Source organism: Mandrillus leucophaeus, unplaced genomic scaffold (genome assembly GCF_000951045.1).
Source record: "Mandrillus leucophaeus isolate KB7577 unplaced genomic scaffold, Mleu.le_1.0 Scaffold335, whole genome shotgun sequence".
Classification (NCBI taxonomy): Eukaryota; Metazoa; Chordata; class Mammalia; order Primates; family Cercopithecidae; genus Mandrillus; species Mandrillus leucophaeus.
In genome coordinates, this window is record NW_012103532.1 from 319,053 (window position 1) to 334,919 (window position 15,867).

Below are 15,867 nucleotides of genomic sequence, written 5' to 3' on the forward strand. Positions count from 1 at the left end.
TGGAGGGACACCAGCACTCACAGCCAGGCTGTCCGGCCCAGGGCGGAGCTGCCACCGAAGGGGACGGCCTGCGCGCCAGCTGGAGGTCTGCTGGCAAGCGGCGGTCCCTCTCCGGGTCCCACTTTCCCTGGAGCCCCAGCTCTGGTGGTCTGGGTGGGATCAGGAGAGGAGCCCTCTGCTCCAGACCCTGGAATCTGCTCCAGCCCAGCTCCAGGTCTAGCCTCTGCCATGGCTCTGGGCTGCCTGCCTGCCATCCTTTTCCCATGCTGCACTTAGAAGGATCTTGATAAAATGCAAATTTCATCATGTTGCTGGCTGCTTCAAGTCCTTCCCAAGAGAAAGTTCAAGGTACCAGGCCCTGGCATTCAAGGCTTTGCCCAGCTCAGCTCCTGTCCCCTCGCCAGCCTCCTCCCCACCCCGTCCCCACCCCTACAGCCACACAGAACTTTCAGGATTCCCGGAACTTTGCACAAGCTGTTCCTTGAGTCTGGAAAGCCATTAATGCCGCTTGTTTTTTTTTCACCCAGAATGCTCTTACTCATACTGCTAAGCCCAGCTCAGAGTCCCCACCCGCCAGAAGCCTTCCCTGATAGCCAGGTGGTGCTGGTTTCTCCTCTCTGACCCAACCCTGATCACACTGAACTGATGGGGTTCCTCTTCCAACCTGGAGCTGGCCAGCCAAAGGCCGCTGTGGCCCCCCACACCCCTTTCTCACTGCTTGCCATCAGCTGGGGTCCTGGAATCTCCTCCCGTTCCTCCTCTGTACCCCCAACCTCACCAGGTTCCTGGCTTGCTGGGCTCAGGGCTCACCCACCCACATCAGCCAGACTCATGTTCCTGTGCGGAAAGATAAGGCACTGTGCCAGACACACAGCTGGTGATAACGATAGAGACTGTGAGCATTCATTCACTTCATTCATTCACTTATGCATATGCACACTAACTTAATAATGGTGATTATGATTAAAACAATTCTGGCACATACTTCCCAGGGCTCAGCCAAGCGCTGGGCACTTTGGGGAATTCTCTTACTCAATCCTTGTAACAAGTTAGGGATTAGTAGGAGGGTCACTCTACAGCTGGGGAAATAGAGGCTCAGAGAGGGGAGTGACTTGCCCAAGGGCACACAGCCAGAAAGAGACCAGAGGCCAGATTTAGAATCCACTCCTCATCCCTACCTAGTTCCCTTTCCTAAGCACTGTGCCACCTTGATTCTCACACACACAGCACGCATGCGCACACACACACCCTTCTCCCCGCAACTCAGCCTGTCCCAGCCCAGCACTGGAGCCTCTCCCACCTCTCAGGCCTCAGCTGCTGCACGCCCACACTTGGACCCAAGAGAAGAGCGATCAGCTCTGCCATCTTCCTTAAGCCCCAGAGAAGGAGGAGTCCTGGATTCACCCCCAGTGGCGGCCAGAGCTATGCCCAGGGCTTTGGTGGGAAGAGGGGCTGGGGGCCAAGACACTGTCCCTGCTTTTCAGGGGACACTCAAGGACAGACAGAGCCCACCCTCCACCCACCCCTCCTTAGGGCCCTCCCAGTGGCCTTGTGATGGCAGCCAGGTCAAGAACTCTCACCTTACAAACCACCCAGACTCCTGCGGACACTCCAATTCTAGGTGCCTCCAAGCACCACACTCCGCCACAAATCCCTCATGTTCCCAGATCTCCTGGTCCCTCCCCAATCACACACAAACTCTTCACACAGCCTAACACTTAAGAAACCACAAGCGTGTGAAAGTTCGTCGTTTGCACATGCCAGCACACACACGTGCACGGAAACAGAGACAGACGTTCGCGTAATTCCTGCAGGTTCCATGCCCCAACCACACAGACCCCCACCACGCATGTCTGTGACTCTATCCTGTGCCAGCCTGCTGAGTCTGGCAGGCTGCGGGTAAGGTGCTGCTGCCGGCAGAGGTAGGAGGGAGCTTCCCCAGCTGCAGCCAACCGGGTCTGGGCCCCTGAGGCTCCTGCAAGGATTTCAGGCCATAGCTCCTGCAGAGCCCTGGCTGGTGTCCTGAGAGGTGGCTTAAGGTGGCCTTGCAGATAAGCCCTCCAGTTAGCAGCCTGTTCTGCCAGAGTCGGGAGACCTAGCCCACCGCACCCAGCAGCATGGCATAGAGGATGTCACCAATCCCACCCGAGCACTGGGCTTCCCACTTTTCCTTAATCCCCTCTGCCTCTGCAACACTCCCCACTCCTCCCTCTCTCTGACAGGCACGCCCTTCCCAGACTGTGACTATAATGCAAGCCACCAAGACAATATCTTAATCCTGCCCCCTCTCCAGGTGATGAAGCACTCACTCATCTCTATTCCATCCCATCTGCATCACTGCAAAATCATTCATCCCCCAGAAAACTCCTATTCATCCTCCAAAACCCTGCTCAGATGTCCGTCCTCCAGGAAGCCTTCCAGAAAGAGCTCTTGCTCCCCACCCAGGGTTCCCTAAGCCACACCCATCTCTCTGTCTCAGCCCTAACCACCGAGGCTGCAGGTCTCTTCCCGATTGGCAAGGGACAACTATGTCCTCAGCATCGCCGGGTATGGGGAGGGCATTGGTGATGGCTTGCCAGGGAGTGAGGGTGCAGACTGGAGTGCCCAGGCAGGGTTGGGGTCAGGAGGGCAAAGGGAGGGAGACCCCCCCAGGTGCTTGGGGAGTGGGGTGGGTGGCCGGGCTGCACTGGGCCAGGACTGCTCTGCCTCTCCTCCACTTTCTTTTCCTCCTTAGCACTGGTCACAACTGTCCCCCTATGCCTGCCTAATTGTGTTAGGAACCTACATCTTCCTAATCGTATTATGCTCATGATCCCCCCTAGAGAAGGTCAGCACCACGACGGCTGGGCTTTGGGGGTTTTGCTCACAGCGGTATTCCCAGTGCCTTCTCCGGTGCAATTGCTCGGCGCCTGTTTGTAGAGTGAATGAATGGATGCACGCGTGCATGGGCAAAGGGGTCCGGGCCCCCAGGAGCTACAGTCAGAACTGGGGCCCCCTAGATCCAGGAATTAGAGAAAACAGGGACCCCAGGAGCCTGGAATACCAATCCCAAAGTCACATGGGCCACCAGATGGGGAGCCGTCCCCATTTAAGAGCCAGGCCCTGGCCGAGGGCCCTCAGACCTTTGTTCACTGAATGAGTAAGGGAGGGGCCTTTCTCCCCTGAGGCTCCTTTGTGGCCACTCTGGCCGTAGCAGGGCTACCTTTCCAGCCTCACCCACCCTCCCACCCGCCCGCCCCTGGCTGTCTCCGCCTCTCTGTCACTGGAGCCGCACTCACCCAGGCTGAAGAGGATGATGAACTTGAGGCAGACAAACTCCTGCCGGTCCAGCTGCAGCGCGAGCAGCTGCAGCACCAGTTCCTGTGCCCGCAACACCAGGCTGTGCAGCAGCGAGCCCGCCTGGGCGGCCACCGTGGTCAGCTCCACCTGGGGACAGAGGGCACGGGGTGGGGGACAGTCAGAGGACGTGGGTCCAGGCAGGGGGCTCTCTGATGGTGGATAGAGGGCTGAGGGCATGGATTGGAGGTGCAGGTCAGATGGGCTGGGGTCAGGAGGGCCCAGCCTTGGCACTGAGCCAGGCACAGGTGACACCTGTGCAGCCCCGGGGACCCTGCCGGGCCCACCCTTCCGAGCTCTCCTCAACCCGCCAGGCCCGGAACTGAGGGTACCCACGTCCTGCCCGCGTCCACCCCTCCTTCACACACAAACCCCAGCACCAGGCCCAGTAGCACCAGCAGTTCAGAGGGGCCCTCTACACGCTGGGAGGGGAGGGGTCAGGGGAAGGCAGGGCTGTGCAGGGACACACAGACGCATCCACGTGGCTGCCCAGAACCCCTACATTCACACCTAGATGCTGGGTCACAGTTCAGCCCAGAGTCTCACGCGCGCGCGCGCGCGCACACACACACACACACACACACACACGAGCGCAGTCATGGGGTCGCCCACTCCATGAAGTGAAGGCACACACATGTGCACACGGCCACACCCGCCCTTGTATGCTCACACTTACAGCAACACACACGCCCATGTATGTGTTCACAATTACGGGTTGATGGGAAGACAGTGACACCCACACACTGATGTGTGTGGAGATTTTGCACAATAAAACACAGGCAGGCACACACACACAGGCCATTCCCATGGCCACAGAGACTCAGTGGCCTGCCGACACTCACACCGCAGGCAGACTGCAGGCACCTGCGCCCACAGGGAGCCCCAGATATACCCTCTTGGGACCAGTGCTGCCCATCCTGTCCTCCTGCCCCTGATGGCCTGTGACACCAAGGCGAGAGCTGGAGATGAGGAGCAGGGGCCTGGGGGCGCTGGAGCAGTGAGCAGAGTCTGTCTCCCCCACCCCACAGCACCCACCGACCCCACGGTCCCTCCTGTGTCCCCACCTGGGAGTGACGCTCCTGCCAGCAGGCTGGACCCTTGCCATCAACCCCCTTCTCTGCCTCCCTCCCTCCCTCTCTTTCCCTACAGCCCGTCTCCTCAGGTGAGTCCTCCTCCCTGGCTGTGTCCCTGTGTCCCCGCCCTGGCCCCCACCTCCCATCTGACCCCTCCGCCTGCCTCCTCAGATGCTACCTGGCCATGTCCCTCCTCCTCCTAAAGCTCTCCCTGGACCCCTGCTGCATCTGGACTTTCTACTTCCCAGATCCTCATTTCCTGCTCTAAGGGGCCCAAATTCTCTGAGCTCTCAGGAGCCCTTTGCCTGTTCATTCATTCATTCATTCATTCATTCATTCAAGATTTAGGGCCTGCAATGTTTTGTCCACTAACCCAGCCCTAGCAACCCTCCAGCCTCCCTGGTCTGTCACCTCATGCCACCCCATACCAGCACCAGCAGGGCCTGGGGGCTCCACGCTTCCACCCTCTCGGAGCCTGTGGTGGAGGTGAGGACTGCCCCCCTCACCGCTTATTCCCCAGCCAACTCCAGTGGATTATTTCCAGACCCAGGGCCACCATCACATCCTCCTCCACGAACCTCTTCTGACCATGCCCACACCCTCTGGGCTGCTCCCCAACAGCAGGGCTCCCGGCAGCCGGCGCCTCTCAAGCCTGGACCAGGGCTGCTCGCAGAGGGGTCAGGCCAGTGGCTGTCCCATGAACGTGGGGAAAGGGCTGATAATCAGGGTGCCCAGAGCGAGCCCCGAGAGGCCTGGGTCCTCCTCTCCGAGGCCCTGAATCCTGGAAGTGCACAGCGGGGCCTGGGTGGGGCCCAGGGGCGGGGCGGGGCCCAGGGGCTGGTCACCTCCTGCCCGGTGACCAGCAGGATGCTGCCCTCCTTGCCGTGCTGGACCTGGCGGTAGATGTGGTCGAACACCAGCAGCTCGCTCCAGCAGTTCTGCAGCAGTGTCATCTGGTCGGCAACCTGGAAGGAAGAGGCACGCGGGGGGCCGGGCTCCAGCCAGGGTCCAGGTCCAGCCACCTTCCTCTAACCCCTTCTCCTCCCACTGAGACCCAACTGAGCGTGCGGCCCGGGCGAGTTAACCTCTCTGTGCCCATCCACCCGAATGTCTGTGCTATCAAAGTGCAACAGGGGTCTGGCCAGTTAACAAAGGGGTGTTTGGGGCTTGAATGGGCCAGGCTTCAGGCCCCAGCTCTGTCTTCGGTATGACTTTACATAAGTCCTGGTAACCTTCTGTGCCTCAGTTTTCTCATCTGTACAGTGGGCAAAGTACTGAGCGGACAGTCCGGTACATGTTAGGTACGCCATACATGTGACTAATGTCCATGGAGGTACTCTGCAAAGGACTCCTACAAATGCATGGCAAGATTATTATTAATTTTAACATTGTCCGCATTTAAAAACCTGTGGTCAGTTACACCTCTGGCAGCCCCAACTGCTCAGACAGAAGCCACGAGGAAGAAACCAAGCGCTTCCCCCCAGGCTTACGCAGAACTCTCAGGCTCAGGAGAAGGAGGGAGGTCCCACCTGGCCTGCGGTCAGGCCCAGGGCATGAGCAGGGGGGCGGCAATGGCCTGGCACCTGAAGCAGAAACGAACAGCAACAAGGGGCCAATTCCAAATGCCCAGGCTGCGGCCAGAGGCACTCGGTGCAGGGGCAGGGCCAGCCCCTGTTTGGAGTGTCCTTTGACTCTGCAGGACTCAGAAGCAGAGCCAGGGATCCCCTGGCCCCAATCCCTATTTTTCAACTGAAGAATCTGCCACCCGAAGAGGACAAGAGACTCTTCCAGGATCACACAGAGGCAGGACCAGGCCAGGGCCACGGCTGGCATTCCTGGTCCACAATCTCCACTGTGACGAAACGAGCCCTTCTGGGTATTCGGAAGCACACTGGGCACTGCACATGGGCCTGGGCAGACATAGCCCCATCCCTCTCAGCCTGTGCCACTCCTCAGCTGGCCACCAGCGACCCAACAGACACTTCCGGCGCACCTTCCCGGGCCGTGCCCTCTGACGAATGCAAACCATGACAGCTAACAGTCATTCCACCTCAGCCCTACAGCCCTGCGAGGTTTGTCCAGTCACCACCCGCATGACAGAGAGGAGAAACTGAACAGAGAGGCCACACAGCTCTGTCTGGTTCCAGATCTACGCTCTTAACCACTAGCTGTGGAAGAGGACCTGTCACTCACCCGCCTTGCCATCCAGGAGTTCCTGGTCTCTCGCAGGCTCTTTGCCTCCTCTACAAATCCCTACCTCATCCCTCTCCTTCCTCGAGGCCCTCCCCACTCTCTGGATGCAGAATCTGCAACATCTCATGGCATCAGTTAAATGCCTCTGTCTTCGCCAATACCTGTGAGATCTGGGGAGGCAGAACTGGTGTCCAGCTCTTCTCTGGGCCCCAGAGCAGGGGTTAGAGTGGCTGATGAATGGCAAAGTTCCCCCCAAGACAAGCACAGAGTGCAGAGGGATCACTCCCCACCTAGGGCCAGGGGCTCAGAGGGGCCACTCCCCACCTAGGGTCAGGGACTCAGAGGGGCCACTCCCCACCTGGGATGAAAGGCAAACAGAGACCACTCCCCACCTGGGGCCAGAGGCTCAGAGGGGCCACTCCCCACCTAGGGGTGGCTCCCAGTCAGAGGGGAGCTGGCCCAAGCCTAATGAACAGGAGATAGAAGCCTCCCCCCTCCTCTCTGTTCCCCTTCTCTCCTGGGGCCTCCCTGGGGCCTGTGTCCTCAGGCAGACAGAGGGGGAGAAAAGGAGAGGGAAAAGTCAGGAACTGGCACACAGACCGGCCTGCGGGCCCACGTGGTGGAGAAGAGGGAGGTCTATGTCCGTTCCCTCCATCCCCACCTCACCTCTGGGTCCAGAGCTCCCTCCGGCTCCCAGCAAAAGTTTCTTCCCAGAGCCCCCACCATGGGCCCCCAGGCTCAGTCCTGGCTGGGTCCAGGAGAGACTGAGGCCTGGGCAGGGGCTGACTCAGCCATCTCTCCATATCTCTCCAGGGAAGTGCCGGCCCCCATGGAGCTGCGGTTTCCAGGAGGGAGCCAAGGCTCAGAGAGCACCTATTACCAGACACGGTGCCCAGTGCGGTACAGGACACCTCACCCCTGCCCTGCCGACATTCTGCCCACATTACAGATAAGGAAACACAGCCTTGCCGGAGGTGACACTCAGGCTTCAGGCAGCTGGGCTCTGCCCAGAGGTTCCTACCGGCCAGGACTTCTGGGGACCCTGGGAACCTCCTGAGACCCGGGTAGGAGGGGCCTGCCCAGGGGTCACACTGGCAGCAGGAAAAACTCAGGCCCACCTTGGGCACCCAGGTGGTCGCACAGGGCCAGGCTTGGCACCCCACCCCTCGCAGGCCCACAGGAGCAGACACCCTTGCGCCCAGAATGAAGGCACAAGGGGGTGGGGAGGTGGCGGAGGAGCGATAAGGGGTAGAATGAGGAGATAAGCCACGCTTCAGGCCAAAAGCAGATGGGTCACGGTGACCCGGCTGGCCCAGCCCTGGGAGCAGACTCTGTACCCTGCCCTGGATGGGGCAGGCCTGCCCGGTGGGGCTGATAGGGGTGCCAGGGGCGGAGAGCCACAATATGGTCCCTGAGGCTTTGGTGCCCCATGCCCTGTGTTCGAGTCCCCATCCGGCCATGCATCGTCCACCATGCATCCTCCACCCTAATTTCCTGTTCTGGGAAGAAGGAAATATAATTTCTCTTTTTTTTGGTTAAAACGTAAGAACACACGTTGGGCTGTGTGGGAACTGGTGGACCTGCTGTTGGTTCTTCTGTGGATGCTGCCTGGCTGGGATCCCACCTGCCCCTTGGCCAAGCAGGTCTTGACTCACTGCTTTCCTTGGGTGGACAGATGGATGCACAAAGACACCAAACTCCAAAACACTCCCTACACAGATGAGAACGCGCACGCACGCATGCACACACATACGCACACCCCTCTTTTTATTTAAAAGAAAACCACAGGGCCATAGCTGCCAGCCCCTCTGCATGAGAAAGCAGGTGGCTAAGAGGTTCCTTTAACCAGAGAGGGTTGGTTTTCACTTTCCGAAGGTCCCTCCCTACGCTAAAGGCTCCTCTACCCTCAGGCCTCCTTGCCACCCTGGGAACAAGGACATTTGCAGCCCCAGCCCTGGGGTCTCCACCAGCCTGGCCTGTCTGCTGGGCCCATCAGCCATCCATCCCTCCTGCCAGACTGCCACAAATCTTCCTGGAGCCTTGGCGCTCTGCAGGCTGCCTCGAGGACCACGTATTTATGGGTGCCGAGCTGACCTCCCTCCCAGCAGGGCCCCTCTGGAGCCCCCTGGGGTCCGATCGGTCTGGCTGTGAAGGCCGGCAGGCTGTGTAATTCTCTGGTGGCTGACACACCGCGGGCTGGCCGCCGTGCTCTGCCGGCCGAGTGGTCAGTGAGGTGTCATTTGTCAGCCCAAGACTGACAGTTACTGCCGCTTAAATGAAACCGTCTATCTGGGCAGTTAAATCTGCTGTCAGTGGGGGCCTCGGAGCTGGATGTTGAGGGTGAACGGATGTCAAGATGGGTCACTGGGCACTCCTGGCCCCCACCGCCCCCCCGGGTCCTGCCTTGCATCCTCCCAGCCTGTCCTTCGCGGTAAGTGATCAGACAGGCTGACTGCCTGGGCCCTGGACACTGCTGCCCACCAAGCAGCAGGTACAGGTGAGTTTCTGCCACCTTGCAGGGAAAAAGTTGCTTTATAAGCGCAGGACAAAGTGGCCCCAAGACGGTCCCGGAACAATCGTGCGCTCAGAGGAGCTTGGGTCCAATGTGTCTCTCCCTGCTGCCTCCCCGCCCAGGCCTGCATTAAACAGTGTGCCTAAGGGGAAGAGAGGAAGGACGCTGCGACCCCACTTCGTAAACTGCCCGCGCTCAGTGCTTCCCCTGTCCTGGCTCACTAACCCCTTACAACAGCCCAATGGGGTGGACATTATTTCAACTCCTCCCATTTTCAAGATGAGGAAACTGAGGCCCGGAGGAGTGAAGTCACTTGCCCAAAATCATACAGCATGTAAGCGACAGAGCTGGAAGTTGACAACAGGCCTCTCTGATTCTAGTCTTTGATAGTCACTTCTGTGCCACTATCGGATCTAACATGCTGGGATTGTGTGCGATGGAAAAAATGGAGACAGAGGGACCCCCATCCCAGTTGGGAAAGAAGATGTGGGAGGAAGATCCCAAGAGGGCATTTAGAGCCCAGCATCAGACACAACTGGGCCGCTGGCACCCCTGAGAGCTCAGCTGAGACTCCAGGACTCCTCCCGAGCAGCAAGATGTCATTAGCATCAGAGGGCTGAGTGGGCCTCTGCTCAGAGTCCAGGTTCTGTCAGGGGAGCCCCTCCCCGACCCAGAACCTGCAGCCCCAGCCAGCCCCGACAGGCCATCCATCACCCACTGCCCAAGGACCCACTCCTGGTCCAAGCTCTGCTCTGGCCCTGCCAACATCTCCAGCCCTGCTTCACAGGCCCATTGGAACTCCCAGAACACGATGCCTCTTCACATTTTGGGGCCTTCGCCTCTGCTGTGCCCACTGCCTGGAATCCCCTGAACTTTCTCTACTTTCTAGAAAGGCACAGAACTGTTCTTTGACTTCCTTAGAGCTATTTGGTCTCCCCCCGGGGTTCCCTCTGCCTCTTCTGTGGCTCTCAGAGCCCTGGGCACCTCACACTGGCATTATCTCGGTACATGTCTGACTTCTCCTCCAGGTTGGCAGCTTCCTGGGTCCAGATGATTTTAATGTCCCCAGTGTCCAGCCCAAGGGTTGCTCCACTCTCAGAGCCAGAGAGCCCCCTCTTCTGTCTGCTAAGATGTGCCCTGTCTGGAGGTGGGGAAATGAATGATCAGCCAGAAGGGACACCAGAGTCACACACACCCCTCCCACTTTTCTGCCTCCTCACCTCTGGGCTTTGCAAAGAGACACCAGCCCAGGGCCCACTGGACCAGTGGAAAAGAACTTCCACATGGTTGACGAGAGGCGCTCTAAGGGCTGGGCTGGTACTTATCTGCAAGGCCCCTTTACAGAAGTTGGTGACCACTGTTCATAATCCCAGGCTCAATTCAAAGACTTTGGGAAGGGGAAGCAGGAAGGTTTGGACCACGGAGAAGCCAGAAGCAGGAAAAAACACTCAGCAAAGCTGGGACAAAAGCCCTTCCCATCCTGCGTGAAAATCCCCGGGAGACTAGGAAGGCGGCCAGAGGAAGTGCCCTGCCCCTCAATCCAGGGTTCTGGAAGGCCGGGAATGCCCTGCTCCTCCTCCTCCCCTCTGCACAGGGGGTGCATGGGAAGTCTGGAGGGAAGCTAGCAACCAACCTAAGGGGCTTGGGGTCCTCATCCCCACCAGGACCTCCAACCATGAGCAGAAGGCAGGTGGGAGTGTTCAAGACCCTGCCTTTTGCCTCATCCATTAGGTTGGACCAGAGAGGAGGCAGTGGTGAGAAGGGGCTGGGATGAGAAACCCTCCCCATGACAGACACATGGTACATCCCCAGGCCTCAGCCATGACAGGCCCTCCACAGTGGAAACAGTAGCCACCACCATCAATCCTCAACTCTCAGGTGGCCCAGGCCCCAGTCCCGTGATGCCCCTAGGGCTCGGAGCACCCACCCCCGACCTACCAGCCAGGGCAGGCAGTGCCCCCAGCCCATCCGGCCTTATGCCCCTGGAGGAAGCCCAGGCCCAAGTGGCGTCAGCACTGACAATGCTGCTCAAGGCTGCAGTGGCCCCAGCAGGGGGGGCAATGGGCTCTGCTGTTTACACCCAGCCCCAGAACAGCCAGGGGGGCAGCCTGGGTAAGCCAAACACCGATAGCCCTGGGTGAAAGAGTGCCTGAATCCAGGCCAGGAAGGGGCAGGCCTTGGCCAGCTGGAGGGGCCCCTGGGGAGGTCTCAGAGAGCCAGGGCACTGGAGGGGCAGTTCTGGGGCCTCAGGCTCTTCAAGCCACTAGGTGGGAAGACTGGGAAGTTCTTTCCTATGTCTGGCCTCAGTTTCTCCTGCTGCTTTCCTGATTACTGTAGCTTCGGGTACCTCAACCCGGGGGAAAGAAGGCCATGCCATAGAGGAAGGCTGCCTTGCCAGGGAAGATCAGTGGCAGACCCTGGAATCCCTCACCCACCTACCCACCTAGCTCCCTGAACACACACACACACACACACACACACACACACACGACCATCCAGCAAACACAAGATTTGCAAAGGCAGGAGGATCTTTCACCTCAGCTGTGAAGGAGAAGGGCCCACAAATGTCCCAAACGCTAAAACACTAAGAGCCCCCATCTGTGTGTGACGTTGGAGGCTGGCAAGGATTGGCAGCCTCCCTGAATGGGAGGACAGGATGGGCTGGATCCCCTTCCCAACACTGGGCTGAAGGCTGGGGAGACAAGACAGTCTCCCAAGGACTCAGCTAGTCCTTTGAGGGAGCCCAGCGTCTCAGAGAACGAGGAAAATGCGTACTTAGAGAGCCCCAGAACAGGGAGCCCCAGAGAATGAAGGAGCTGCAGAGACACCAAGAAGCCGAGAGACAACCCGCCAGGGAGAGAGACAGTAGGAAGAGACACAGGCAGAGATCAAAGCAGCAGCAGCTGTGAGAGGCTCAAGGAGGAGAGAAGGACAGGGAGGGAGCGGGGACCCAGGAGGCTGTGATGGAGTGGAAATGCTCCTTAATGTCCCCAGGGTGGCCTCCGGGTCCCCAGCTACTGCCTGAAGCCAGTGGGCAGGATGGCCCTATCCGAAGGACAGTTGGGCTAAGGCTTGGGCAGCCGGGAGGACCATGATGCAGGGCCAGCCAGGCGGGAGGAGAGACTCACCTCCAGCTCCTTGAAGACCATGCACCTGCGTGCCCAGTCCACGATGGAGATGAAGGTCTGGTCGGCCATTCTGCACAGGAGGCCAAAGGCCGCCGGCTGGTCGGGGCGGCTTTTGGTGGGCTCCTGCAGGCAGCCCAAGATGCGGGCCCGCACCTGGTCCTCATCTGGCTCCAGCTGCAGCAGCTGCAGGATAAGCTCAGGCACATTGGGCCCTCCAGAGAAGGGCTCTGGATAGCCGTATGGCAGCCCAGGCTGTGGGGGGCTGGCGTAAGGCTCTGGGTACTCAGACTTGATGGCACGGCCAGGAAAGGCAGGGTAGAGGTAGCCAGCCAGTGGCCCATGGGCACCGGGCACAGCCATGGGCAGTGCTGGGGCCCCAAAGTCGCCCAGTGGCCCAGTAGGTGGACCGGCGGCCAGGCCCTTGGGCTCAGGCGCATGCAGGCTGGGAGGCAGCACATAGTCCGGTGCAGGAGGGGGTGGTGGGGGCACCCCCATCGGGGGCCCTGTTTCCAGCTTGAAGCCATTGGCCCGAATCTGTGCCTTCTTCTGCTGTTTCAGGGCCCGGTCCCGCTTGTACATCGGCCCAAACTTGTTCCGGCCACCCCTCATACGGTCAGCGCGCACGGCTGTGGGCAGGGGCAGAGGGTCAGGTTCACCCTCTCCAAGCCACCTCCCATGCTGTCCCACCACAGATTCTTTCCGAACAAATCTGACCGCTCTCTCCCCTGCTCAACATCCTTTCATAGCTCCCACTGACCACAAGGGAACTCAGTCTCCTTTGCCTGGCATTCAAGGCCCTGCTCAGCTTTTCAGGCGATCCGTGCTAAGACCCTTCTCCTTCCACTCCACCTAACTCACCTCCACTCCTCTGTTTGACACATCTCCTTCCTCCTCCACCCTGCTTTCATTTTCCTTCTGACTCAAAAAACATTTTTTTCTCCTGAGCTTGCTGAACACCCAGCCTCAATGTCACTGCTTCCAGGAAGCACTCCTGGATTCACCCAGACGGACTCTACTGTCCTTGCCCCAGGTGCCCTGTCCTTGCCCACTCTTATCATGCTGAGTGGATCATGCCATGTGCTCCTGCGGGCTCAGTTCTGGGCTCAGGTGCCTAGTGCAAGGCCTGGCAGGGAGATGGTGACCGGAAGCGGACCCTGGTCAGCTTTGTTCACCACTGGCCCCAGGGTCCAGCTGTTTGTTGACTGACTGCCTGACTGCTGAGCTCCAGCTGCAAAATGACTCAAGTGTCCTTCACTGGTTGTGAATGTGAAGCCGAGTTTAGAGCTGGCCAAGGCTCTGTGCTGGGGGAGGGGACCTCTCTTGCCAACTAGAAGCTCCTCCACCTGGCCAGGAATGTGTCATCAGCCAGAACCAACAGGTGCATCTCTGCGGCTGGAGTGTGCCCCCAGTGCCTGCTCAGACAGAGCCCCACCCTGGGCTCTGGGTGAAGGGAAAGAGCAGGAGAGAGGGGGTGGTGCTCAGCAGGGATGATGGCTGGGGGGCCACCTGGCCAATCTTCCTTCCCCCTGGGGTGAGCAGCGCTGTGCCGCTCCCAGGCTGCATGGGAGTTTCTGCTGCCCACAGCAGCCAGATCTCTGGCCCCTCGGGACCTGGCACTAGGGGCATGGGCTCTGGGGACAGGATAGGATGTCCCCCTCCCATCCAGGGGTCCTTCCTCCAGGTGGCAGGGCATGTGGTCTGCCACTCTCAGAGCCACCTGGGGCTTTCTACACTGTTCCAAAACCTTAATCAACCACTGCCTGTTCAGCACACAGTCCAATGGCCAGCCACCTCCAGAAGCTCAAATCTTTCCTGCCGAAATTTCTCTCCTCCTCTCTGGACTGAGAGCTGGGGTTGAGGGTAGGGAGGCAAAGAGGGGCCTGCGTTCCTTAGGGGCAATTCAAGTGTCCCCCACTGCCCAGCCCCCTCAAGGCCTGGCTAAGAACATGACGGGAAGGAATCTCACTGGCTGAGTGAATAAACCGGAGAGCCCTTCGGATGGACAGACAGACAAACAGATGGGCAGCTGAATGTGTGGGGGCTGGGCAGCGGTGGTGGGCAGATCCTAATGGAAAGCGTCATGGGCCTGACAGCTAGCCTGTGGATGAACGCCCAGACACCTTCAGCTTTCCTACACCAATCCCCACACTCGCTAGCTGGAGGAAGGCAGTGCCGTTAAGCCTATTTTTCTTTTCTTTCTTTCTCTTTCTGCCTTTTCTTTTCTTTCTTTTTTATTTTGATGTCTTTATTTTTTGAGACAGGGTTTTCCCTCTTGCCCAGGCTGGAGTGCAGTGGTGTGATCATAGCTCACTGCAGCCTCCACTTTCCAGGCTCAAGTGATCCTCCCGCCTCAGCCTCCTGAGAGCTAGGACTACAGGCACATGCCACCATGCCCAGTTACTTTTTTGTATTTTATAGAGACAAGGTTTCTCCATGTTGCCCAGGCTGGTCTTAAACTCCTGGGCTCAAGTGATCCTCTTGCCTCAGCCTCCCAAATGCTGGAATTACAGGCATGAGCCACTGCATCCCGCCAAGCCCATGTTTCAGATGGGGAATCTGCAGTTTAGAGAGGTTAAGGATTTTGCCCAATGTCACCCAGCCTGACTGACAGTGCTGTGCTGGCACTGGGACTTGGCCTCTGCTGGCTAGGGTTTGGTATTGTTGGGAGGATGGGGACCTTCTCACAGAGGGAGGAGCTCTGCAGATCCTGTGCTGGGGCCCTGGCAGGGGCTGGGGAAAGGGTCATCTCCATAGGGTTCACTTTTGGATACTTCTCAGCCCAACCCAGGTTGGCCTTGCCAGAGTCCCTTCCCGGCCGGAGGTCCACCCAGCGCCAGCGCCAGCGCCCGGTTCCCTTGCAGCGACTGGGCCCTAATGTTGCACGCGGGGCCTTCGCGAAGGCCAATGGTGCTATCCCCTCAGCCCCTCTCCCACCCCCACCCCCTACCCGCTCAGGCTGTCAGGGGTCAGGGATCCAGGCCCGCGCGGCGCGCACCTTCCAGGCGCATCCCCACCGTCAGGCACTTCTGGAAGCGGCAGAAGGGACAGCGCTTGCGCTGCGTCTTGTCGATCTTGCAGCTCTGGCTCTCGGTGCACGTGTAGTGCTTGTTGTTCTGCACCGTGCGCTTGAAGAAGCCCTGCGGGAGCTGAGAGTCAGCGGGGCCCCGCCGCGCCCGTCCGCCGCAACCCTGCCTCGAGCCCGCGGCTCACCTTGCAGCTCTCACACGTGAGCAATCCGTAGTGGTAGCCGGACACCTTGTCCCCGCACACGGGACACAGCTCGTCCAGGTCCTCGTCGTAGGAATAGTCCATGCCCGCGGCGTCCGCCTGCGGAGGGACAGCGGTCAGGGCGGGCCGGCGGAGACCGGCAGCTTGGGGTCCCCGCGGCCACCGCCCCAGCGGCTGTCGCTGGTCCGTCGCGTAATCCCCTCGCTGCGCCCAGGCGCTGCCGCCGGCACCCACCGAGCGCCCCGTGCAGCGTCCCGGGGTGGGCCCGGTGCAGTCCCCGCGCCCAGCCTTCCCCGCCCAGGCCCCGCGCTCCCGCCCCGCCTGGGGGCTCCTCCCGCGCGGACCCCGTCGCGCTGGATCTGGGGCCCTCGGATTCGATGCGCTTCGATTCGGATTC

The 15,867-nt window shown here is 59.6% G+C and overlaps 1 protein-coding gene across 1 annotated transcript in view; it reads right to left on the bottom strand.

The window, feature by feature from the left end:
- The window catches only part of NR5A1 (nuclear receptor subfamily 5, group A, member 1), a 22,605-nt gene extending 6,738 nt beyond the window's left edge, over positions 1-15,867 (bottom strand). The window contains exons 1-6 of the mRNA XM_011988673.1: positions 15,705-15,867; positions 15,453-15,569; positions 15,238-15,379; positions 12,243-12,868; positions 5,255-5,374; positions 3,279-3,426 (exon numbers count right to left, since the gene is read on the bottom strand). Coding sequence (XP_011844063.1) covers positions 3,279-3,426; positions 5,255-5,374; positions 12,243-12,868; positions 15,238-15,379; positions 15,453-15,554 — 1,138 coding nt within the window. The 5' untranslated portion in view covers positions 15,555-15,569; positions 15,705-15,867. The remainder of the gene's footprint in view (positions 1-3,278; positions 3,427-5,254; positions 5,375-12,242; positions 12,869-15,237; positions 15,380-15,452; positions 15,570-15,704) is intronic.